Consider the following 26,907-nt stretch of genomic DNA (forward strand, 5'->3'; position numbering starts at 1 on the left):
ATCCAATCTCTTTTGAAATTCAAAGTTTTTTTTTTGTTTTTTTGGTTTTTTTTACAGTTCGAAGTCTCTTAACTGTGGACTCCACTAAAATACGTCCTTCAAGAGGGAAAAATATCAGGGCACAGTCACAATCAAAATCAAACTCTAACTGTCCAATGTCTGGGATCCACTCATGATCTTCTGGTCTCCTTCAAGGGCTTGGGTCACTTCTCCAGCTCTGCCCTTTGTAGCACACACCTTGTCTTCTAGGCTCCAGCTGCCTGTACTCCACTGCCGCTGCTGTTCTTGGTGGTCATCTCATGGTACTGGCATCTCCAAAACTCTGCTGTCTTCTGCTACAACTAGGCTTCACCAATAGCTTCTCATAGGCTCTCTTCATGGTGCTAAGTCTCAACTCCTTTGCATATAACCTCTTCAGTCTGGAACCATCAACTGCAACTGAGGCTGCACCTTCACCAGGAATTCAGTCTCTAGCACCAATAAACCAGTAAATAGATAACAAGATAAAGGTGAAATATAATTTTCAAGTTAAAAATAAGCCCCTTCCCTTTGCCCCCTCCCCTCAAACAAGTTTTCTTTGTGTAGCCCTGACTGTTCTAGATAGAACTACTCTGTAGACCAGGCTGGTCTCAAACTCCGAGATCTGCCTGCCTCTGCCTCCTGAGTGCTGGGGTTAAAAGCATGCACCACCACTGCCTAGCACCGTCCTCCCCCTTTAAAAATTTATTTATTTTTAAGTGCATAAGTGTGTTTAGCATACATGTATATCTATATGCCATCTGCAAGTTGACTGGTCTTGGAAGCCAGAAGAGCATGCTGGATCTCCTGGAACTGGAGTAACAGAATAGTTATGAGCCTTTATGTAGGTACTGGGTACTGAACCCAGGTCCTGTGGACATGCAGGCTCCAGTAAGGCATCCTTTAATGGGTCTGCATTTGTGAATTCATTTTTTGAAACCTCAGCCATTTTACAAACCCAGCCATATGGACTGTATTGTGTTGAACCACATGCGACTCCAGTCAAGCCAGGGATGCTGATGGGATTTTGAGAGATTTAGATGAGTTGGGGATGTCCTGCACTGTGTTTGCAGAGCACACAAAGCTGTCTTGCTGCATGCTTCTCTGCTGTCTGCCCATGTCTGATGAGAAGCTAGTCTTTACTCTCTGTGGGGGCCCCAGAACTGGTCTTCACCTTCCTAAGTAGTAGATTCTTCTCTAATAAAGATGCTATTCTAGAATAATTCCATCTTAGAAGAAAACTCACTTGTGAACAAAAACAACAAAAAAAGCCAGCTTGCATGAAAAAAAGATACAGAAAACAAATACACAAGAAGACATTTTCAATCAGGGTTCCCCTCTCCAGTTCCTTTGGATGATGAGAACAGAGTTTAGTTTTGTGTCCTTGTGTTTTCTCCACATTATCTGGAGCAAGAATTCTTCTTACTGTAATTGAAGAACCCAGATGACTAAAGAAGAGAAAGAAAATCCTGAGCAAGTGCTGCCAGCTTTTCCAATGACATAATGCCCCGTAGTTACTGCCAGGTAGTGGCTTTCAATCAAGCCACGTTTGTGAGACCGGGACTCGTAAAATTTGAAATATTTCCTTGGTGTGTCTTAGGATAATTGTTTCATCCTAGAAAAATGGTGCTTTGACAAAATGAAAGCTTTTCCCTGATCTTTGTGGTAAGGGAGTGTGGGGAGAGGGTCTGGTGCAAACGGTATACTGAGTCCAGGAGCGAGGGCAGATTGTTGAGCCTACTGACGTGTATGCTAACTAGCATTGCTGTTTACATGCAAAGGACCATGCATTTCTGGACAACTATCTGAACGTTAGGCCTTTCTGGATTGACTAGTGGCTGACTTGCTGGGCTGTGGGTGACAAGAGTCTCAGCAGCTCTCAGGATTCAAGCTTTGCTCTGGGAATGGCAACTCTTCATATTTCCCCTAGAAAAAACACTCTGAGGGGTACCATTATTTTTGTTTTGAGGGTGAGACTGCCAGCATGTACTCAAGTGAATTCATAAAACGGGGCTTTATCCAGGAATTTCAGCTTCTTTACAGTCTGCAGTGAGGTATTTCCACTGTATGCCTTTTTAATAAAAGCGTTTAGTGTTACGCTGTAGAGATTACATTCTTTTGGCTTTGGGAAAGTATTTCCTGTTCGGTTGAGCCATGAAGGCCTGTCGGGGTTCACATCTGGAATCCACGGGGGAGGGGCCTGTCTTCCACCACCAGAATCAAGAATGGCTTAACCCAGCCCAGACTTGTTTACTTCCCAGAGCCCCCTGGGGTGGGGGCTCTATTGGGGGAGATGCTGGGGTTTCCTGCTGGGTTGGAGGAGGAGAGTCCCCTTTTTCTGTTGGTTTTGAATATCTATCTCTTCTCCTACTTGGGCAACCTTCAATTTTCAAATTCCCTTAGTTTTTCATAAGGCTTGCATGAACATTTTCTGTGTGGAGGAGAGCTGTTGAGTTTGGGGGTGGTGGTGTTTTTCTCAAGGGTGGGAGAGGGGTGGCTATTTAGGATAGATGGGATGTGGTGGCCCAGGTTGCAGGGTGCCCCAGGTGTTTTGCCTGATGACTCTGCCCCATGGATAGAGAGGTCTGCAGTCAGTCTCAGGACACCCTCAGTGATTAATTTATGTTCCCTGATGCCCCCAGGCAACAGAAAGTGACCCCACTTTCAAGATAATCAGGCAGGGCCATATCTTGCCAATTCCAGCATGCATTAGGTATCTTGAGACCCTCCCAGATCTGCCCCTGTGGCCTTTGTTGGAGGCCAACCACCACAACTCTCTCCTGGGGACAGCCAGCATCTTGGAAGCACTGCCCACGAGTTCTTTGGTGATAGTGGGGGGTCTTAACCTGCAGCGTAAATGATCTCATGATATGAACAGGACATGGCACATTCATGACATTTGTCCTGCCCACACATGACCAGAAACTATGCCACTAGTTGGCAAGCACCTAGCCTTGGCCCTGATGGCCTTGAATGGGTGGATGGGTGCCTCTCCCAGCAAACTTGATGAGCATGAGGTCAGCTTCTTCAGGGGGCTGATCAATACATGTTCTTTGTCAATTCTGCAATCCATACCTCACAAGGTGATTGATGGTCCGGATAAGATGAGTGTCTTTCCTAAAATACTGCCTGGAAGCAGATCCAGGTCTGGTCTCTCTGTGCCCCCTAGGCTGGTGTTCCTGGGGGTGAGGGTGGGTATTTTGAGAGTGGTCAATCCTAAAGCTGGTGCCCATGAATAAATGCAGCATCAATGTGTACCCAAGGCCCAAGCGGCTCACCTGCTAGCTTTTCTTAGTTTACTGGCCTGCTCATTAGATCTTCTTGCATACTCATGAAAAGCCAAGTCCGCGAAACAGCTGTTAATAGGGAAAGCTCTGTGGAACAGCCACCCACATTTCCTATAGTGCTTCCTATGGGAAAGGCCTGAGTGTGGGTCTTTGTGGTGCGGCTGGGAGAGGAGCAGAGCTGTGCTTCACAAGCCCCAGCTACTCTTGTTGTGTATAAGTTAGGAGGTGACTAAGCTACAACAAAACCAAGGGACAAGCTGGAAGGGTTTTGGCTATAGGACAGAGAGGTGGCCAGGCCATGTCAGCTCCTATCCTAGGCTGAGGTGGTATTTGGACTTAGGACTTTGACTCATGGAATCCTTGATTTTGATTTTTTGGGGTTTAAGGAAGGCTCCCTAAGTGCTGGCTGTATCCTGTGAGCCTTGAGGATGGAGTTGCACAAAACCAAGTGTAGGGGCTACAAGAGCCCACTGGGTGCCCCGCTGTCATGACGGCGAGCTCTGACTTAAACATTTAACGTAGTCTGAGTGCTTTACACAGAACTAGGCATCAGACAGGCCCCGGTCCATGCCTCCTTATTCTCTAACGATGCCTTGCTTTCTTCCCTGTAAATTGGGGGGCAACCGGATACAATGAGAGAAGGCTGGTCACTCAGCTGCCTCTTGGCAATTGGAACCCAGAGAAAGTTCATTGTCACTGTTAATTATGTATGGATGGAGGGGTGAGGCCTGAGGCTCTTCTAGGAAGCTGAGACCGTGATCTGAGTGAGGGGTGGCCTGGAGGACAGGTGTAGGCTGAGTTTGTCTCTGTGACAGACTTGAAGCAGTCTCTGGGTAATTTGATGTCCTTGGGGTCCATGTAGTTCCTGCACGGAGTCATGACAATCCCAGTTAAGAAGCAGGGTAGGTCTGCAGGGCATGGGGTCTGCAGGGCATGGGATCTGCCTGGGCATGGGGTCTGCAGGGCATGGGGTCTGCAGGGCATGGGATCTGCCTGGGCATGGGGTCTGCAGGCCTGCTCCGTTGCTAAAGGAATAGCTGATCACGCTCGACTTCCTTGAGCACATGTTTTTTGTGTGTAGAGGGCATGCAACTTCTTCATCAACCAAAGATCTTGGCTTGATAAAGACACATCCCTTTTGTATTCACTTAGTCATTGCTACCAAATAAACCACCAACCCTTGATGTCTTTATTTTTAAATCTTCTGACGGTGCACTTCTAAGGACACTGTGTGTCTCTGTGTGTTTATACTCATGCTTTATAAAAAATTGAGTAGTAGAAGAATGTCCAGTTTTCCTTCAGTGTCCCATTGGTGATGGCTTCAGCGACAGCCTTTGGACCCCTGAATCTGCTCGTGCTCAGGTCCCTTGCAAAGTGGCTCATTTGTGTGCAGCCCATGCGTGTATTCCTGGATACCCTAGTCTTGTCCAGGTGACTTATAGTTCCTGATACAAGTAAATGTCATAGAAGTAGTTGCTATATTTTACTCCTTAGGGAGTCATGGTAAGGAAGTCATGTCCCGTGCAATCCCGGCATTTTCAGTCCATGGTTGGTTGAATGTAGGGCCTTTTGACAGAGGCTGTCTGTCTCCACTCAGCTCTGGGCAACCTGCGTATCCACCCAGGAAAATGGGCCTGGGAGTTTGGGTGGATGCAACCATGACCCTGTCCACTAACCTTGGCATCTTATGTACCTTTGAGTTCTCCCACTGGGAGCTGACTGGCAGAGGTAAAAAGTCCTCCTTAGACAAATGGAGTGAACTGAAGGCTTGAACTCTTTGCTGTCAACAGTTTTCTGGATCCTCAGAGTGGCTTCCGGGAACAACGGCTCTCCAGAGAGAATGGGAACCTGAGATGCCACAGAGGCTGGAAGCTGGGCTGCACGTCCAGAGATTAATCTCTGTGAGAGGAAGATAGGTGGATTAGGAGGAGGATTAAGGGGAGGGAAGGAGGAAGAAACGGGAGGGAAGCCTGCTCCCCTCATAGAAGGCCAGGAGGTGAATCACAGACAGAGATGGGGTGTGGTCCACAGAAAAAGCCCTGAGTCCCTGTGCATGTCAGCCAGAGACCGGCAGCATCTTTTTTTGCTCACTACAGAAAGGGCAACTGATTGCTGCTTCCAAGAACTGGATGCTGCCAATTTATATTATTATTCAGGGGATCTGCTTCTGTCAGAGATGGGATGGGAAAGAGATACAGGATGGTTGCAGAATACCTTAGTTTCTTTGCAAGGGATCGGAGATGTGCTCCTATACTCAAAAGCCACAGTACCCTCAGTGCCTGGCGGCAGGGACAAAGGGGAGAACCCTAGGGACTTGTATAGTGACTATAAACTAGGAAATGAACAGCTTAAGTCACATGTGACAGAAGTGTCGAAGTTGCAGCCAGCCATTCTTTGCCTTCAAGGAGCCTGCTTGTGTTCATGGTCCCTGAGCTGACCACAGTGAAGGATGGAAAATCATTCAGTTGTTTGAGTGTATGACTGAGGGGGTTTACAGTCTGGGAGGGATTGGGTGAACATAATTTTATGTGTTTGGATGTGTATGTGTGCATATCCATGTAGGTATGTGTTTGTGTATGTGCTGATGTGTGCACATGTGAAAGCCAGGGATCAACCTCAGGTGTCATTCATTAGGTGCCATCCACTATCTACCTTGTGTTTTTTGAAGACAAAGCCGTTCATGGGCCTGGAACTGTTTGATTAGGGAAAGCTGGCCTGTGTCTGCCTCCCCCGGGCCTGGCTGACAAGCTTTTTTTCTTTTCTTCTTTCTTTTGGTGGGGTTTGGGGATGGAACTCAGGTCCTCGAATTTGTATGGGGAGCCATTTACTAACTGAGCCATCTCCCCAGTCCTGACTATGATTGTTAAACCAAACTATTCCTTTAAAAACTTGAAATAGCCAGGTGCACGCCTTTAATCCCAGCACTCCGGAGGCCAAGGCAGGCAGATAGAGCTCTGTGAGTTTGAGGCAAGCCTCGTCTATAGAGTGAGTTACAGGACAGCCAGGGCTATATAGAGAAACCCTGTCTTGAAAACAAACAAACAAACCCCAAACCAAACAAAAAAATTGAAATAATTAACATTCCTTTTAGTGACAAAGTGAAACTAATTTTATTCCTGGTTTCCTTTTCTCCTACAGAGGCTTACCCTGTGGACATCCTGGAGGATGACCAGGAGGACTGTCAGGCTGCAGCCCAGGCATACTATGAGTTGCTCAGGGAAGGAGCCCAGACCTCAACAGAGGTTATCTCCCTTTCCACTGGGGAGCAGGTATGTTTAACTTTCCCTGTTCAATCTAGTCATAGAAAAAAAAAAAAAAAAAAAACATCTCAGAGTTAGAAGAACAAAGACCAACAAACAACACAAAAAAGAAACTTCTGGAGAGAATAGTAAAGAATTCGTATGATGCTACTTACTCGGACCTGGCAGCTATATAAATAAAGACTCAGACACTCTTTATATGTTTTAAAGCTTAGGCCTTGAGCTGGAGAGATGGCTCAGTGGTTAAGAGCACTGACTGCTCTTCCAGAGGCCCTGAGTTCAATTCCCAGTAACCACATGGTGGCTCACAACCATCTGTAATGGGATCTGATGCCCTCTCTACTGGTATCTGAAGATAGCTACAGTGTACTCATATAAATAAAATAAGTTAATCTTTAAAAGAAAATTTAAAGCTTAGGCCTTTAGCTTGGGCTCCCTCCCAGCTATTCTAACCTGACTAATTCTGGCCTACGCCCCACTACATGGTCAGGTCTACATCTCTGTTCTCCGAATTCTCCATCCACCATCTTACCTGCTGGCTGAATCCCTTGCTTTTGATTTCCTCTCCCAGAGATCCTTTCTCTGCCCGGAAGTTCCGCCCTCCATTTCCTGCCTTGCTATTGGCCAGCAGATCTTTATTAAAGCCAATCAGCAGGTAAAGAAGGGTGAATATTTACAAATTATCCGACTGGTGATGGGACATTAGCTTTTATCCAGAGATATACCTTCACACAGTTTACCCTAACAAATTCTGCTTTGATGCCAAGGAAACCCTTCTTAAGTTTCCTTCTGAAGTTCTGAGTGTGAATCTGGCGGGATTGGCCATGGGGTGGGACGTAAGCTAGAATTAGTCAGGTTAGAATAGCTAGAAGGGAGGCCAAGTTAAAGGCTTAAGCTTTAAAAAAAATATAAGGATTTCTGTGTCATTATTTATATTGATGGCGGGTCCAGCTGGTGAGCTGTGGGCCAGATAACCTGTGGGAATCCCATGTCTACCACTTATGAGCTCTGCGGACTCAAGTGCTTCCCCCCCTCGGCTCTTGATGGTCTCGTTGAATTCAGGGCATAACACTGCTTTCCTCGTGGGGCTGGCACGAGGGTTAAATGAGATGCTGTGTGTAATGCCCAGCCGAATCTCAGTTTCTTCATTTTAAAATGAGGGGAGTGGCTCATCTCTCTCTGCCCTCCAAGGTTTGATTCAGTTCTGATATGTGACTTGGAATGAAGCTGAGCCACTTACGATATTTTTGCATTGATGAGATTCTGTGGATTGTGAATAGGTTCTGCAAGAGGACACAGAAAACTGGAAATTTTATTTGTTGGGATTATGGCAAGATTTAAAAATAATGTGTTGTGTGTGTACATGTATATACATGTCAATGTGTGTGTATATGTGTAGACTCCAGAGGATAACCTCAGGATACATTTATATACAAAATACAATTTGCTTTGTATTTTGAGACAAGGTCTCTCACTGGTCATAATTAGGCTAGGTGGACCGGCCAGCAAGCTGGGGAATCTATCTGTCTGTTTCTACCTCCCCAGCGTTGAGATTACAAGCAATTTATGCTGCATCTTTTTGTGTATGCTATGGGGGAGCAAACTCAGGGCCTCCTGCTTACCAAATTTGCACTTTCCTGACTGTACCCTCTCCCAACCCCGACTGTTTAAGACTGTTTTCCTCACCGTGGGCAGTATCCACATCATTTGTTTTAGGTGTGGATCATTTCACTCCTGCCAGAAACGGTTATGATCTGGCAGGCAGAGCTGGTAGAGGAAAGTCTTTGTGTCCCAGAGTTAATGAAAACAGGGGCTTGTGCAGTTATAAGCTGTGGCTTCCTTGAGATTTTGGAGGTGGGAGTTTACAGGCAGGTAGCTCTTAGAAGAAGACCCCCTCCAGTGGGAGACCAACCTCAAGTTTTTGAGCGCTGGTGGGAGCTTGCTGGCCTCACGTGCTTTTTGCGCCCCCTAGTGGATCTCTAGCAGAAGGACACAGGGCTCTATTGGATACTGCCTGCCTGATCTGATGGGTGCTGGTGGCAAGGGGGAGCTTGAGAGATGCAAAAAGAGGTGCCCCCAGGTTCTTTAGGACACAGCTCTCTCAGTCTGCTGTTACAGCACTCTTTTCTTTCTAGTTTTTCCAGACAGGGTTTCTCTGTGTAGCCCTGGCTGTCCTGGAACTCACTCTGTAGACCAGGCTGGCCTCGAACTCAGAAATCTGCCTGCCTCTGCCTCCCAAGTGCTGTACAGCACTCATTCTTAAGAATAACTTAAAAAATAAACCCCAATGTGCAGTATACTCATCGAAGGGATAATGGCAAAGTTACTAGCAAAACCAGAAAGGTAAAGAGTTGCTAACATGAGGTTGTTTTAAGGTGAGGTGACATGCCAACATGACTGCGGACTTCTTCCTTCCTCCTTTCATAAAAAGAAGGGAGCCAGGAAAAACCCACCATCTGCTTCTCTACTGTTTTAGTGGTGAGTAAGGAAGCAGGGCAGGGGCAGAGGCAGAGGGCAGTGTGCCATTTGGCACAGTGAACTAAGCTCACCAGGAGTGAGCCTCCTCACAGTTGACCCAGTGGGGACTCTTGTTCTCCAGAGAGTCTCTGGCTGAAAGGAATGATGAGGAAGTGGTTTGAGGAGATACCATGTCTTGACTTTCTTCTTTTCACAATTAATTTTTTTTTTCTTGTCTTGACATTGCATTTAAAATACTTGCTGATTTCTCTGGTTTAAAAAAATGTATATGTTCATTGTGTGATGTTTAAGGCCTACAGCAAAGAACAGAGGGATCAAAGCCATGTGTGGTTAACTGTCATAAACTGTCATGTTGACGCGTTTCTTTATTTTATTTTATTTTATTTTATTTCTTGTTGGTCTTGCCTACACTTTCTTTTTTATTTTTTTATTGGGTATTTTCTTTGTTTACATTTCAAATGTTATCCCCTCTCCTGGTTTCCCCTCTGGAAACCCCCATCTCATCCCCCTTCTCCCTGTCTCTATGAGGGTGCTCCCTCACCCACTCCGCCTTCCCGCTCTGGTATTCCCTTACACTGTGCCATCGAACCCCCACAGGACCAAGGGCCTCTCCTCCCACTGATATCCAACAAGGCCATCCTCTGTCACATACGCAGCTGGAGCCATGGGTCCTTCCATGTGTACTCTTTGGTTGGTGGTCCAGTCCCTGGGAGCGCCAGGGGTTCTGGCCAATTGATACTGTTGCTCCCCCCAGCGAGGCTGCAAACCCCCTCAGCTCTTTCAGTCTCTTCTCCAGCTCCTCCATCTGGGACCCTGTGCTCAGTCCAATGGTTGGCTGTGAGCGTTTCTTTATTTTTATTTTCCACTTTTTTTTTTTTTTTTTTTTTTTTTTTTTTTTTTGCAAGGGTCTTGCTATGTAGCCCAGACTGGCTCCGAACTTGGCAACTTCTTTCTTCATCATTCCAAATGCCATGATTTTTACCTGCTTAAAAAAAAAAAAAAAAAAAAAAAAAAACCTGGGTAAGATTCCCCTCTGAATACGATGTGTCTACAATAAGCACCTCTCCAGGTTGCTGCGATATTTTGTAAACTTGGTGTTTAATGGTCTTGTAACAGCCACCGCTGCGGATGAGCCCCTGGAGGACATTTCATTAAAGTCATTCCAAAAGAGGGAGGTACCAAGATATTTGCCAGGAAACAGTTCTCTGTAATGGTGGTGGTCTGCTGTAAACTTTTTACAAGAACCTGCCTGCCTGGCTCGGCTGCACATTCTTTTCTAATTTTCCTTATATTCTCAGTTTTCAAAACAACATTGATCATGGAATGTATTGACCTTCCTGTGTTAGGAGCTGGGAGCAGAAGGTTGGATGCTTACAAAGAGGGCTTTAGATGTGGTCCTCAGAGGAAATCTGGTTCCTTTTCATGATTAGTAAAACCACCTTAAACTGAATCTTTCCATTGTGGGGCTTAAGGACAAGGCTAAGGTTGTAGGCTCAGACGTACTATACATTTCAATGGCTGCTTTCAGAGCTGGTGCTGGGGTCACAGACAGCAGGAGCATCCATGGAGGAGGGCACAGCCTGGGCGCCTTCTACTGCGTGGCTACCGGGCTCTAGAGATGATGAGAACGGCACCAGAGTTGTCTGTGTGAGGTGGAGTGAGACCTTGCAGGTTGAGGCCCAGGGAGGGTCAAGGATGGAGAAGACTGCAGGAACAGTGGTCACAAAAAGGGAGAGAGCTCTAAGGGTGTTTGGTAGTGGAATAGGTGTCTGATCCATGGATTGATTGACAGGTGATCTTGGGATGGGAAGGCTTGCTGGTGGAAGACAGAAGCAAGACCGTTGCCATATCCAGGGTGGCTAAGGCTTCTGTCTCTGTCTTTCCTGTGTCCTGCTAAGTTTATCTGTTAATAGTGTTCCTTCAGTGAGCACTTCCATAAGTAACTGCATGTCATTTCCCACTTAGTGAAGTGAGAGAGTAGTAATTTCATTCGCCTTTTTTTTTTTTTTTTTCCTTTTTTTAGGTCAGACTTGAAACTTCATCTCTTCGTTTTTGCATGATGTACTGCGATGAACCTCAACATAAAATACTGGTTTTGGTTAATCCCCAGGACACAAAGACAGGTTGGTAGTGTTTTTTAAAATTGATCTATCCATTTATGTGCATTAGTGTTTTGTCTGCATGTGTGTCTATGTGAGGGTGTCAGATCCCCTAGAACTGGAGTTACAGACAGTTGTGAGATGCCATGTGGGTGCTGGGAATTGAACCTGGGTCCTCTGGAAGAGCAGCCAGTGCTCTTAACCGAGTCAGCTCTCCAGCTCTGTGTTAGTAGTTATTAATGGATGTGGTGTCTGTGACTGAGCTGTACCTGATTTTGTTGTTGTTGTTTGTTTGTGGGTTCTATTTTTTTTTTTTTTTTTTTTTTTTGAGACCGGGTCTCTGTGTAATCCTCACTGTCCTAGAACTTAAAATGTAGACCATGCTCGCCCTGGAACCACAGAGATCAACCTGCCTTTGCCTCCCAAGTCCTGGGATTAAAGACACGTGTCACCACTGTCCGGTGAGTCCTGGGTTTTAAAAACAGTGATCTTGATTTTGTGGTATACGATACATGGGAGTTTTTTAATGTTTAGGGATGCAGTGGTACAGTCTTATTCATCTTTATTGAGACGTGGATCATTTTTGCATGTCTCTGACCACAGTCCCTACCCAGAGCTGCTTTTAGGCTCACTCTTGCCATTGTCATTAGCAGCTGTTACAGAGCTGTGGGTACTGGGTAGGACACTATTGGGACATCCCCATGACCTTGTGGAATGAAAGGGTCATTCTCATCTCCAAATGTAATGAACGAGGGCCTCACAGAGGTCAAGTGGCTTGCCAAAGGCCTTCAGCTAGAACACAGGAGAGCTCAGTTTTTGCAAAGTGACAGTTAGGTGGGGGTTCTGTTTCTGACGGTGACAGTTTGGTCTGTGACTCATTTTTCCCTTCCCCAAATTATGAAGAGACTATTTGTGGCAGGCGTCAGCTTCACGGAGTGAGTCCTCTGGAGAGAGGCACAAGCATTGTCAATTGCGAGTTAGGCAGAGGTGTGGGGACTGCAAGTGAGCCTTGTTGGGAGGAGATCTAACAGGTCGGTCTGCCTGAACCCAGTGCACCAGCGAGCTGGTGGGAGGCACCTGACGCATGACCTCACGGCAAACAATCCTTTGCAGCATTTTTCTCGTTTATTTTGTCTTTACAATGCGAAGGTTGCTTTCCAGTAAGTCGTAATAATTAAAGCATACTGGTAATACACTTCTTAGTTAGTTAGGCCTCTTGAAATGATGGCATTTTGGGATTTTTAGGTCTTTAACTGTTTTCAGAGGAGGAGTTCTCCAGTTCTCCACCTCCTCTAGAGAAGTGCTTTTGCTTGTCCCTGACTGTCTGCCTGCAGTTTAGGCTCAGAGGATCCCTTGCTCCAGTGATGTCACAAAGTCCAAGGTGATGTCTTTGAGAACTGTTTACAACTATGCAGGACCACTCCTCACACTTCTCTTCTTGCTAGCTGAAACAGAAGCCTGCTGAGTTAGCTGACTGGGTGTTGGGTGTATGGTGACAAAGCCTCCTTATTGCCCCAGGGCTGACAGAGGTTGTGCTAGAGCCCTCCTGTCACAATGAGGGTGCTTGCTTGCTCTCCATCCAGCAGAGCCACGGCTGCCCTGAAGAGAGAGCCGGGCCCATGCTAACCTCAGGCTTTTGATACTACCTTGAGTTTGCAACCCCACTACCAGGGATGGGGAAGAGGAGTCCTTCACTGCATCTCTAAAATAACTCATTTTAAGGAAATTTTCAAATACCAGCAGCTCCCCCACCCCACTGTAGACAGTGAACAAGAATCTGGCATAGGGTTTTAAAGACGGTCTGCATGATGCAAACACACAATGGATTCCGAGAAATCTGTTTCCCATTTGCACTGTACTTGATTTTCTGCTGCCTTTTAAGAGTATCCCCTTATCCATATTCACAGTGCCAAGGAATCTCACTGCGGGCCCCACGCTTGTATGTAAAAGTGCTTTAAATAAAGTTTCCGGATGACTTCCTGCTGCTGTGAGCCTCATCCGGTCACTGGCTGCAATTGTTGTTGATTTTAGAGGAGCATTCATGTACTTGCTGCCCCATGCACTCCTTCAGAAGGCATCTTGAGGTCTTCAGAGAATGCACATCTTGGATCTTGAAGCTTGTAGACCTCAGAGTAGAAGGACTTCATAGCTCTGCCCAGTCAGTGGGTCCCTTACCCTTGTGCTAAGCTTTGTCTTTGGAGAAGGGGATGGCTGGCTCCTGTACACATTATCTTTCCATTCTGGTGAAGGTGGATGCAGGTTTAAATGGAAGCTAAAGGGATCAGAAGCTGTTTGATCGGCCCTGCGTATGAGTTAATTATTGATAACTGTGTGTGAGTTAATTATTGATAAGCTGGTTGACTCCGTTTACAGTGACTTCCGATAAGTCTGTAAGCAAATGAAAAACCTCCTGGAAGGGCAAGTTCCCCAGTGGCAAGTAGTTGATGCTGATGGCATCTTGCTCAAATGTGGGCTATGACAACCATCCACCATCTTCCCTGTAGGGAATTGCAATTGCGGTCTGCCTCAAGGTGGCTTCAGAAACAGGGCTTCTTGTCTCGGCTGCTCGTGGGCATTTATTCAGATTTTCTACATAGCAGCTGGATGACATTCCCTAAGGGGAAGTAGACACAGGTACCCAGCATCTTGCTTTCCTAGCTTCTTAAGGGCCTTTATATACGTTTTCATGTTTTATTTCCCTTATTTATTAATTATTAATTAATCTCAAGTGTTTATGACAATATAAAATAAGTCCTCATGCCAAGTGAGAGGCAACTTCCCCCCCTCCCCCCCATCTTTTTTAAATCCAAAGCACTCACCCTAGGTTCCATGATTACTGCTCCTGGTGACCTTTGAGTTTCTCATTTCTTCCTGTGTCCTGACTATGCGCTAGGATGAGCGTGGATTTGGGTGTCAAGTGAAGCATCAGGAAGTCATGCATGTGTCAGTCGGGCTATTTGGCTTCTCTGAGTATCAGGTTTGCCATTTACAAAATGGAGAACATGTTATGCTTCCCAGGGTATTTGTGGAAACTGAATGACTTACGGCAGAAAATATGATGCTTTGTGTCAGTTCCAGCAGAGAGCAGGATTCCTGTAGTCCACCAAAGGAAACCTTGGTCTTCTCTTCGTCTTTGCATGTACACCGTGTGAGAGAAACACAAGATTTCAGAGGGATATGCTCACACATTAACTTCTGGCCAAACTCTGTAAGGTGGAACTGTGTCCTCAGAACATCCTGCTTGCCACATCACAGGCAGTTTAATTTGACTCTGAACTACCTTAACTGTAAGGTTGTTCTTCTACAGACCCCAAAGTGCCGATTGTGTAAATGTTATGCACTTGATCTTAAAACACAGCTGATCAGGGGGAGGCCAGGGGCCCATGTGGCCATCCTGGGTGAAAAAGAAGGTAACCATTCTAGTGATGGGAGATGCCAGGAGCCAGCTGTGGTCTAGCGTTGCTGGAAGGGAAGGCAGTGTTTCTCGTGACCTCTGGCCTCTTTTAAGCCAGCCAAGCCATGTCTGTAGCAAACATTTGTCCACGTCTTTAGGAGACAAATGGAGGGCTGGAGCAATGTCTGAGGAGACCAGGCTGCAGATAAGGGATGCAGGGGTCCAAAGCTCATGGTGGGAGCTGGATAGATGGCTTAGCAGTTAAGAGCTTTTACCAGAGTTTAAATTCAGCATAGATAAGCCAGGTGTCCCACATATTCCTTTAACTCCAGGTCCAAGGATCTGATGCCCACTTCTGATTTCTGCATGCATATATATACACACTCACATCACACTCGCAAACACTACCACACACCACAACTCACAATTCATACTCTTATACCACACACATAGACACACACGTACCCACTCCCACTCCCACACTCCCACACCACACACACCACTCATACATTTACAGCACACTCATGTTCACACCAGACACACTCATCCATTTGTAACACACACACACTCATGCATTTGTACTACACACACACATGCACACATACACACACACTCATATACTCACACTATACACACAAATGAATAAACAACTAGAAGATAGCCTTTGAAGTTATATTGAAATCCCAGGATTCAGGGCTCTGCAAAGTTCTAGACTCTGTGGCTGCCTTTCAGAAGGAGAAAATGGATTGTCTTTGACTAATTCTATTTCAATTCTAAATTTATCAATTTGTCTCAACTTCAAATATATCAACCATTCAATTCTAAATATTTTGTTTTCATTTCCTAAGACTGTGTCTTGTTCCACTGTTAATCCCAGTTTAACACAAGAAGGAGCAAGCTTCTAGCCCAGTGTCCTGAGCTGGGGTGAGATGGTTCTTCCTAAGACTTTGATCTGTGAAGCCTTGTGGGCAGCCAGGCCGAGAAGAGGACAAGTGGTCCAGACAAGTGAATTATTGCAAGACCACACCTCCAAATAGTGCTACTCCCTGGGCCAAGAATATTCAAACCATGACAACATCTGCATCTAGACTGTTTGCCTTCTGTCCCTCCCTCCCTCCCTCCCTCCCTCCCTCCCTCCCTCCCTCCCTCCCTCCCTTTGTGCCTCCCTTTTCTTTCTATCCCTCTCTGTTTCTGTCTGTCTTTCTCTTTCGTGTGTGTGTGTGTGTGTGTGTGTGTGTGTGTGAGAAAGAGAGAGAGGGGGGGGATGTCAAAGGACAGCCTTGGGTGTTGGTCTTCCACTTTGTTTGGGACAGGGTCTCTATTGTCTGCCAGGCTAGCTGGCCTGTGAGCTTCTGGGGACTGTCTTGTCTCTGTCTGCCATCTCCTCTTAGGTACCCTTGAGCACTTACCTAGCTTATGCAGTGCTGTGGCCATCCCCTCCCGAGGCATACAGGGTCTTCGGGGATCTGGAGATAGGTCCTTCCCTATGGGATACAACCAACCTCCTTTACGGTCACATCTTTGTGACAAAAGACACTGTCAGACGTCAGGCTTCTCTGGGAGCTGTGGGACCACATCACTGTCGTAGCGTTCAAGATAACCTTGTCATGTTTTCTTTTCTTTAGCTCTATTTCTGACAGTGTTTGTTTTATATACTTTTAATTAATTAATTAATTATAATAATTAAGTGGCGAGATGTTAGTTGGCAAAGACTGTCCAGAAACTGATAAAACTCTGTAATTGAGTCACGTGACAGAGACACAGTACCAGAGTGCTATGGAGGTTTCTGGAATGAGATGGCATGGCTGAGGTCAGGGATAACCCCTAAGTGGTCCTTGGCAGGAAAGTGGAAGTTCACAAGGGGTGTGAACTCCAAAAAGATGCCCACCGCCACTTCTTTGACTTTCTGACCCTGTCTCCTGGTGTCTAGCTCAATAGTGGCATCTGTTCTTCACGCTCACAGAGGCCACTGGCTCCTGTGACCTGTAGGGCTTAGGGACTTGGGCCTCTGGCAGCTGGCACTCCTGGGCTTGGCCCAAAGTGGCTCCCTACCCTGTAAAGTCTGGCTGTGAATCTTAGCAGTTCCCCCTTTTGAAGGATTCCAGGCTGATCGTATAGTCATCCTATTATGTTCCTGGCCATAGCTTACTCTGGAGGCCATGATGGAAGGGTGGAAAAAAAAAAAAAAGCACAGAGATCAAAAGATGCCTGGTGATATTCTAGAGAGTGGGGTGGGGTGAGGGCTGCAGGCAAGGGTCCTGGCTCTCTGACTTTCAGTGCCTTGCAGATTGACCGTTGGATGGTTGGAAGGGAACGTTGGCTATGATTAGGGACTAGAATGGTCGTCCTTGGAGACTGCCAGTAGCCAGGTCAGTGGCGCAGTGGGCTAGCCTGGCACAACCAGGGGAAGCAGAAGGAAAGAGCACACTAGGGTGTGGATGAAGATGAGGATGAGGGAGGTTTAGGTCTGGTCATGTGCCGGCGCCAAGCTCAGTTATTTAGGAGAAATGGTGTCAGGTGAGATCAACTGGGGTCTTTTCCTGCATGGTCTGTGGGTAGCAGTGGTATAGAGGAGTAAGATTATACCTCGGGTAGAGGGGGCTGAACCCGGATGCTCTCCTGAGTGGGACTCCTTCTGTAGGTGTCCCTTCAGCGTAGGGCACATCAGCTTGAAGCTCTGTACACGTCACTGCCTGTGGCTCTGGTTACTCTTTGCAGCTCATCTTCGTGGGTAGTTTATAAGCACTCTGAAGGCATGGAGTGCCACTCAGATCTTCTGGCTCTGCGTGGTGTTTGTCAACCTGAGAGGATGTCTGACACGTGTTCCTGAGCTTTCTATCCAGGGAGCTGTGACACACAGTGGTGGCCCAGGCTCAGAAACAGCAAGCCAGACACTTCCGGAGACAGGAGACTGAGGCGATGCTGTAAACAGCTGTGGCTACACATTGACTTCTCTCATGAGACTGTCTGTCTTTCCCCCCCTTGGCTCCCAGGACATTTTGTGACCAAGCGTAACATTCACTCTTGAAATTGCTTCTAATTTATTTACAGTGTTTGGTGATTGCACGTCATGTGCGCCCCGAGAAAAACAAGCAGGGAATTGAAAAATGATGATTTTTTTTTTCCTGGAAAAACATGTCCATTATAGCCTGCAGTGACATCGAGTGCCAAGCTAAACATTCAGATGAAACCGGAGCCTCTGTGTAGACAGTCCTCTGAGGGGGCTGTCTTGGTCCAAGGAAGATTGCGACACTAAGACCAGACCTCTGTGCTGCCTTTGGGGCAGGTGGTTGGCATGCAGCATGGAGGGTTAGATGTGAGCTACACCCCAGAGGGGCTTGGAGGGCTTTCTTGGGACAGAATGACCTATCCGGGGCACCCCTCATTCCTGAACAGGCTATCTCGACTTTGAGGAGGGCTTAGAGGTGGAGACTGGCTACAGGGTGGGTAGATCTGTGGATTTCTTAAAGGGAGGTGGGAGGGATGGACTGGGATCACCCCAGCTCTCTTTGCAGAAATGAGCCTGTCCACTTGATTCTCCAGATGGATGGTTTATATGCCTCTAGTAAACTCATGGGTGGTGTCCCTGGGAGGTTTGTCCTTGTAGCGGAGTCAGTGGAGGAGAAAATACAATTGTTCTGTCCCCAGACTCCAAAACAGATGTAGGGTGGGCTAACTCCTTGAGGGTCTCCTGTTGGGTCCCATGGCCCAGCAGACCTAGCATTTGTCTGAGCTGGTGCATGCATTTAAAGCCATACAAAGATCGCTATCATCTTGGGGTATACCAAATCATCTAAGTTGGGCTGTAGGAGATGCACTTAGATAGTTCAGACCAGTTAAAGGAGTAGAGAGGGTGGGTTCTGGCTGGAAACTCAGTTTCCTCTTAGGTACCCGTGTTTTGGGGCAGCTAAGATGCTCTATGGCACCCAGAATCTTGTTTTCATTGGCCTGTGAAAAAAGCAGACCAGAGATCTGTTCACAGTGACAACCATGTGTTTTGGGAGCATCTGTTGGCCATGGCTTGGGCTTTCCTCTTCTATTCGCTGTTAATTTATGGTACTTACTGTGAGATGGATTTAAACTGAGGGAAAGAGCATACCAGGAGGACATGTCATTCATACCAAGGAACTTCTGGTATTTGGAAACTATGAAGGCCAAGGAAAATATTTACAGTGTTCAGAGTGGGGCCTTTGTCCTGAAGGACAGGGATGCCTTTGCTTCTATCCATGCACACGAAAGGTTTCCATCAGTGCCACAACTCTGCATCTCTGTGCTTTCTGAAACTCTGGGAAACTTGATGAGTTTGCCTTGGTCCACCTTGGCAATTTTAAGGTTCCTTTCCTAGATAGACTAGAATGTTATTTTTTTTTTCTTGCCCTGGTATTTCTTAGTTCAACTGTACTTTCAGGAGTTAGGTACCACACCCTCCCTCTGCTCCATCTTCCTTGAATTAAAATCTAGACCCATGAAAAACAAAATTACTTGAGGCAAGAGAAGCCTGAGACACACAGGAGATGGGGGTGGGGGGCATGTGCTGTCAATGTCCTGCAAACCAGATGTTTTCTTCTCATGACAAAAGGCACTCAAGTTCACGGGCATGTGGGGAAGTGTTTTCCTTTAAGAACATCTGTATGAAAATGGTAGCCCAAGTAATGCAATGTGACGGTTGCTATGTCAACTGGTGTATTTTCCCCTCCCCTAAAATTATTGACCAGCACAGTCAATGTTGCATAAAAGTCATGCAGTTCAGTGGAATGTGTTTATGTGCCGGCTGCTGCCAGAACTCTTCATCACTTTTTTCCCCCACTGCATGTATTTGCTTTTGGGAAAGATGGCCTGTCACTTCAGTTTAACTGTGTTCCTCCGCCCCAACCCCAACCCCAACACAGATATTTCTAAGATTTGTAACAGGCCAGCGGTGACTTAAACTGCAGGGGAACAATAGGAAGGGAAGTAAGGAGTGGGGGGGACTGGAACCCTTTAAGCTGTGATGAAGAAGTACAGACCTTGGGGAAGTATGAGAATCCTTTGCAGATGGTTCGGGGAGGTAAGATGTGTGTTTCGGGGCAGATGAAAGATGCTTGTTCTTCTTAAATCCTTTATGAAGATGGCACGGGGCACCAGTTCTGTCTATTTTACTCTGGGCTATGTGTTCTGCGACCTCCTGGCTACCCTCTCCTTGCTGTCTGTGTAGCCCGGGTTGTCCTCAAATTCCTAGTAATCCTTCTGTCTCAATGAGAGGGAATCTAGACATATGCCATCATGCCTGGCTTTCTTTGTTGTCTGTAATTGGCACTTCATGTTTCCCCACGGCCCTAGAGTCTTCCTGATTAAGCCACCTATTTCCTTCTGCTCTAGCTGGCTGCCCTCTTTGATGTCTGGGGTAAAACCCACTACCACTGGGTCCTTTCTGTCCCAAGCTCATTCTACTTTGTCGGTAGGAGTGCTTTGAGTTAGACCCTCACTCTTAGGGTTGTGTTAACTTCAGTCTTTTCTTTTCCCTATCTCTGACCTCACTCTTCCCTAATCTACTCTTTATGCTATAAACACTTCATTCTTGAAAACAGCACTTTTAAGCACACAGCTTTAGACATCGCAGTTTTGATCTAGGAAAGCAGATATTAACCACAGTCTCCTTGTCTGTATCTATGTACGGCCGCCCCTGTGGTCAGTGTTTGTGCTTCACTGGGACATACATTGTAACTGTTGCCTACAGGAACATGTCCCAATTACCCAGTCATTATCTACATTCTGTGAAGCTGGGCACTTTGCCTCTTTTGCTTAATCTTTTCTGTGATTTATTACAAAGCCTGATGCCTTGATCCAACTACTGTGGTCTCCAAGGCTGGACCCCGTCCCTTGGCTGACCACCATCTGTTGCCTCAGGCTTGGTCTTGGAACGTTGTCTCCATCCTTCCCAGACAGTCTTAAAGTGCATGTCACAGTGTCTGCTATGGCCAGGTCACCCTGCTGGATCTCTACTGATGAGCACAGTACCTGGCACTTAGTTAGATTTGCTGAATAGGTACCATGTGCTTCACGTCCCTTAGTGTGGAAACAGCTTGACAATATTGGCTCTGCTGAACTACCCTCTTTCCAGATTCTGCCACTCAGTGCCTGGGCCCATGCTCTCATTGGTTTCCTCCTGCTGGCCCCTCCTGCCTGGCCTGACCCCAGCTCTACACCATTGTTTTTCTGTCTGTTTTAACCTGTGGGCACAATGCTTGGAACCAAGGAGACTTACCAGATTCACATCTCTTTCCAGTGGCACCATTATCACACATACAACCTTAAGTGGGGCTCTCAACCCCTGAACCTCACCTGGGAAACAGAATGAGCTTGTGTGACCATGGCATGAGGTGCCACCTCTGCCATTACACCAGGTGCTCGCTGAATGCTCAGACATGCCATTGTGTCAACTGTTACTACTTCACTAAAGGAATGGAATTGTGTTTCTCTCCTTCATTGGGGGTCCGAGTGGCTGTCAATCATCTCCCGAGCACTCCCCAGACTGGCCTTCTTCCTTCTTATAGCTTTGGTGTTAGTGTAGCCACACCTCCTGGGTTCTTTCTTTTCTCACATCTGGAGTACCCGCCTCTGCTCACCACTGTCCCACTCATTCCTCTAGCCTTTGCATTCTCCAGGATTCTTGATTGAGTGACTCGCCTTTCCTCCCCTCCCCTCCTAGTGTGCATAGCTTGAGTGTGCTCATATTTTATTCTGCCTTGTGCCCAGGCCCTCTCTCTTTCTCCAGGCTGGGTGTTTCCTAGGATAGAGTTCATGTTTAGTTTCACAGTGGATGTAGTGAGCGTTGTGAACATGCTCCTCATGTGTGTGCTTCATGGGGAACTGACGCTGTAGAATTTCCACCTATGGCAAAACTGTGTGCCGTTTTGGTGCCTCCCGCTGGAGCAAGTCGGGGGAGGTGGCAAACAGGCATCTGAGCCATCTTTCCCTGATCTATGTCGCTAATTCACCGTAGCTCTTTTGCTCTTTGCTAAGTTTGTTCTTTGCTGTGGCCGGAACATCTGTCCCGGCTTCTGGCTATCATAGCCCGTCCTCTCAATCTGGGCATGCAGAGGGTTTCAGGACATCACAAGAATATGGCCACCAAATCAACTAAGCAGGCCTTATAGGGGCTCATAAAGACTGAAGCGACAAACATGAACCTTGTATGGAGCTGAGCTGGGTCTTCTGCATATGTGTAATGCTGTGTAGCCTGGTGTTCTTATGGTACTCTCAATAGTGGGAATGGGGGGGGGGTGTAGTGATATCTTTGAGAATTTTGGTTTCTTTAAAAAAACACAGAAATACTATAAAATGTGTTTTCGTTTTAATCCCAGGTGTAGGAATTCGGGGCTGCTTCCGACCGTCTGCAGTGGCTATGATTTGTCTCGTGCTTTAGCAGAAGTGTGGTTTTGCCAGCTGCAGATAATTTCTGAGATTGTGTGATGTTTGAAATTTGGAATTCTGGGAACTTTTCAGAGGGCCCCGAGAGGCGGGGTCAGTGGTTGTTGGTCAGAAGAAACAAAAGGAAAGAAATTAGATTCAAGGATTTTCCTAATTCCTCTCTCCCCTCTATCTCCTATCTAGTGTTAGGAAGGGGGAGGGGGGAATAAGAACCCACAAGGTAGCAAAGACCAGCTATAAAGGCTGTCTCTGATTCTTTTGCCTGCACTTGGGACTCTTTTCCTCCTACTGGGTTGCCTTGTCCAACCTTGATATGAGGGTTTGTGTTTAGTCTTGCTGTAACTTGTTAGGCCATGTTTGGTGGGTATCCCTGGGAGACCTGCTCTTTTATTTGAAAGGGAATGGAGGAGGAGTGAATCTGGGACAGGAGGAAGGTGGAGAAGGGACTTGAAGGAATGGAAGGAGGGGAATGTAATGTATGAGAGAATAAAAGAAAAAGAAAGAAAGAAAATAGTAAAACTCAAAAAAAACAAATAATTGAATAATAGATAATTATCAGGGGATGGGGGATCTGGGGAGATATTGTTCAGAGGGTAAAAAGTTTCAGTTATGTAGAATGGCTAAGTTCTCGAGGTTTAATTTAAGGCTTGGTGACAAAACATTAATAAATTGCATTTTATATGTAAAAAAAAAAATCGGCATGGTTATAGATGCTTGTAATCCCAGTGATGGTGGTGGGGCAGATCCTTGGGGCTTTCTGGCCAACCAGCCTAGTCCAGTCAGGGAGCCCCAAGTTCAGTGACAGACCTCACCTTAAGAAATAAGGTAGGTGAGCTGGAGAGATGGCTCAGTGGTTAAGAGCACTAAACGCTCTTCCAGAGGTCCTGAGTTCAATTCTCAGCAACCACACGGTGGCTTACAACCATCTGTAATGGGATCTGATGCCCTCTTCTGGTGTGTGTCTGAGGCTACAGCAGTGTTCTCATTCATATACCTAAGAAATAAGGTAGGTGTCACCTGCTGCTGACCACAAGCCCTTCCCTACACACATGTGCCTACATACGCCACTTATCTGCATGTGCAGATCCACACACACAATCTCATTGGGAGGTTCTGGGCAGACAAGGTGTATGTTCTCATCAAGAGCGCCATAGTCAGCTTGATGCTCTCTGATACAAGAAAGAGATGGTGACAGAAAAATTCGTGAGGAGAATCTTGTCATTCCATTGGAGGGGGCGGACAGGGTGGCAGATAGATAGCAGTGAAAGACAGACAGACATCTCTATGCAGACTTGGAGAGCAAGTTTTCCAAGTAGAGATGACCTGTTACGAAGTTTTTTTTTTTTTTTTATTGCCTCATAGGAAGTGGAAGCGACAAAGGCCTTTTCACACTGCTTGCAGTGTTTTAAGGCAGGTGTTTTTTTTTTTTTTTTGTTTTTTTGTTTTTTTGTTTTTTTTTGTTTTTTTTTGTTTTTTGTTTTTGTTTTTTTTTTTTTTTTTTTTTTTTTTTTTTGAGACAGGGTTTCTCTGTGTAGCCCTGGCTGTCCTAGAACTCACTCTGTAGACCAGGCTGGCCTTGAACTCAGAAATCCACCTGCCTCTGCCTCTCAAGTGCTGGGATTAAAGGCGTGTGCCACCACCGCCCGGCGTAAGGCAGGTGTTTTAAGGACATTTCTATAAAGCACAGGAGAATGTCTACACTTTGGGCAATGCAGTTTGGTGAGGTACATTCTCCCGTGGTACCTGGGATGGAACCAGGGCAAAGGATGCTGTGTTGAGCTATGGATCAGGTCATAAGGCTAGTAATGGAGGAGCTGGTATTTGAGGCGCACTGGCTTTGAAGTCTTCCTCCCTACACCAGGTACCCAGGGCTGTGTCTGGAATTGCTTTCAGCCGCCTTGCCCACTGCCTCTGCTGAAGTCCATCAGATGCTGGGAACTGAGTGATTGACTGAACTGGTGTTTACAACCGTCTCCTTTATTCCTTCACCCAGTGGCTTGAGTTGTCTTGAATGTGGCCTTGCACTTGCAGGCAGGGCTCTGTGTCTCTGTCATTCATTGACAGCCTGTCTCCTCTGCTAGCTGAAGCCATAACCAGTGATTCAGACTATTTGGAGTTCTCTGAGGACACTGTCCTTTTCCCCCTCTGCAAAGCTGTTTTTTCCTCTGGGTCCCCCATCAATTTCAGCATCTCCTTGCCTTGGTCAGGCAGCTAGCTGGGCTCTGTCTTCCTCTTCATGCTGCCAACCTCTGGAGTCAGGATGGAGGTAAATTCATCAGTCCCTGGGGCCAAGGTTCTGTGGACAGTTGGAAGCTCAGCCAAGGAGAGCTGAGTTAACTTGATCCCCTCTTGCCCGGGATGAATCTAGGCCACTGGGAGTTCACTTAGGGACTTCACTGTCTTAACTTGTTTGAGAAACCTTGGCTTGCCATAGAATAAAATCTATCAGCAACAGCTTCCCTGTGCTCCGTTGTCACCTGTCACTTGGAGAGAGAAAAATTAAATTGGTGCTAATGTCTTGGCAATGCCTTTCATGATGACCTGGCCTGCTGGCTCCTCTTAGCTCTGGACAGAAGGTGGGGTGGAAGGGTAGGGTGGGGAGTGATAGTTAGATCTGCTGGGAAGCTTTTGTTTTTTTGAAACATAGGTGTTTGCATTTTGTTCCCCTTAGCGCTGCCTAGATCCAGGGTCTCCGCAGTGAAGGCCCTGTAGCACCTGTCAGTCTCCTGGTGCTGTCACATGTCCTTGCTGTGCTGTGCCAGCCTTGGCACCGGCTCTGCTGCCAGCTCCGCTGCCTGCATTTCCAGGCACTCCATTGATCAAAAGCTGCCGCATCCTCCAGGCTCGTTCTGGTTTGAGGACGGGTTTATTTTAGACTGCTAAATTTGACTGCCCTTCACACTCATTGTTGTGTATCCTTAGCCGTCGAAGATGAGTTTTGAAAAAACACCATGAGGCCATTTGAATCTATTCTGTAATGGCCAACATGACTAATGAAGGCTCTGCTGTGCACCGTGAAACTCAGAAAGGTGCCGTGTCAACATGTTTGTTTGGACCGGTATTAGAGAATCGGAACATTTGTATTACAGGGGCACAGTCTTTTAGTAAGCCGAACAGCTTTGCTGGTTCACCTTGTCCCCCTGGGAAATAATCCCCGTGGCTGTCGAAAGCCCCTGCAAGTTCTAGTAGCTGCCATTTTGGAAAGTAATCACATTGACTAAGTGAAGGTGAGCCTCAGGCATTTAATTGGCTCTTCCCTCCCAGCCTGCTGCATGAATTTTAGAACCATTGTCAGTGAAACTAACAGGCAGGGAGAAGGGAGGCTGTTGGTCCTTGGAGGGGGAGGGGCAGGTTCTGAGACTGTCTGGCTTGTGCCTCATAGCCTGGTCCTCACAGATCTCCACTAACGTGTCTCATCTAGAACAGGGAAGGAGGGGGAGGTTGCTGACCCTGAGTGGCTCACAGGGTTTTACAGTCACAAACCTTACATTAAATGACTTGGTTTTTGATTCCGGTCGTACCCCAAATCTTCGTTTAGAAAGGATTGAAAGGGAAGGCGCATTTAAAAATTTAAATTTAATTTTTACTAAACTTATTAAATATATCGCAATTTTAAAAAATTAAATTTAAATTTTAAAATCGTGTGGCTTCCCAAACCCTTGGGATCAGGTACCTGGCTGAAGAAGTAGTTTAAAAAAATCTATTAAAAAAAGGCATAAAAGATAGCAGGAAGCAAGCAAAGGAACTTTTGTATTCAAGGTGGGAACAAAGAGGCAGAAGCCAGGGTAGGAGTCACCTTTCAAGGCCGGACCACTTAGTAGGGATGGACTGGTGAGACTGGAGTGGGCCCGAGTGAGGGGCTACCTTGGTCATCTGAGGCAAGGGGCTGAATAAATGGGATGGGAGCAGAAGAACGAGGAGTAATCCACTCATCGAATGGCAGGCAGGAAGCCCACACGGCCTGCCAACCTTATCTGGGTATTTCAAACCTGGTCTACCTAGCAACTTCCTAGACACCTGGGTTGTTTGGGCAACCCTAGTGAAGCATCCGGGGCAAGGTGAATGTGTGTCTAGCTCCACACCTGGTTCTGAGGATGCTGTGCAGATCACCAGGGTGGCGGCACAGTTAGTAACAGCGAGCTGGGAGGAGAAAGCTCCACCGCTCTACACGGTCCACCCCATTCTGAGGATCATGCCGTTAACTGGATTTATGGCCTGAAGTCCAGAGCTGGACTCTCTCCCTCTGGCTCTTCTGGCCAGTTGTCTTCATGCCACCTCCCTCTCAGCACTGCAGTGTCCTCAACATGATGCTGGCTGATAATAGCTTCATTATGGGGCTGGAGGAAATGCACATGAAAGCAGGCAGGGCTGAGACGGGTGCCAAGCATTGCACAACACACAGGAAGTAGTTTTCTTCACTTAGGGCCCATAGATAACATTCAATCTTATGATGCACAGGGAGTTATGAGCTGTGCAAATGATTGGACTTTTTTTTTTTAAAGATACATTATTTAAAAAATTACATGCATGAGTGTTTTCCCCTGCATGTGTATCTGGGTAGCACAGGTGTGCCTTGTGCCCGCAGAGGTATCAGAGCCTCCAGAGATGGGTTTGTAGATGCTGCAGGCTGTGTGTGGGTACTGTAAATTCTGAGTCTAGGTCCTCGGCCAGAGCGGTGGCTTTGCTCTTAACTGCCAAGTCATTTCTCCAACGCCAAATGATTGGACTTTAATATATGTCTCTTCATTTTATTTTATTAGTTTTTATTATTTCAATGTGTGTTGATCGGTGTTTTGCCTCCATGTGTGTCTCTGTGAGAGCGCCAGATCCTCTGGAATTGGTGTTACAGACAGTTGTGAGATGCCATGTAGGTGTTGAGAATTAAACACAGGTCCTCTGGAAGAGCAGCCTGTGCTCTTTTAAATTTTTTTTTATTGTATATTTTATTTACATTTCAGATG

The 26,907-nt window shown here is 46.6% G+C and overlaps 1 protein-coding gene across 4 annotated transcripts in view; it reads left to right on the forward strand.

Moving 5' to 3' along the window:
• The window catches only part of Fam169b (Protein FAM169B), a 77,735-nt gene that overhangs the window by 16,380 nt on the left and 34,448 nt on the right, over window positions 1-26,907 (forward strand). For all 4 annotated transcript variants that reach the window (XM_076935740.1, XM_076935739.1, XM_076935733.1 and 1 more), the window contains exons 2-3: window positions 6,444-6,574; window positions 11,067-11,166. In XM_076935740.1, the coding sequence (XP_076791855.1) occupies window positions 6,444-6,574; window positions 11,067-11,166 (231 nt within the window). The remainder of the gene's footprint in view (window positions 1-6,443; window positions 6,575-11,066; window positions 11,167-26,907) is intronic.

This window comes from Arvicanthis niloticus, chromosome 1, assembly GCF_011762505.2.
Source record: "Arvicanthis niloticus isolate mArvNil1 chromosome 1, mArvNil1.pat.X, whole genome shotgun sequence".
NCBI lineage: Eukaryota > Metazoa > Chordata > Mammalia > Rodentia > Muridae > Arvicanthis > Arvicanthis niloticus.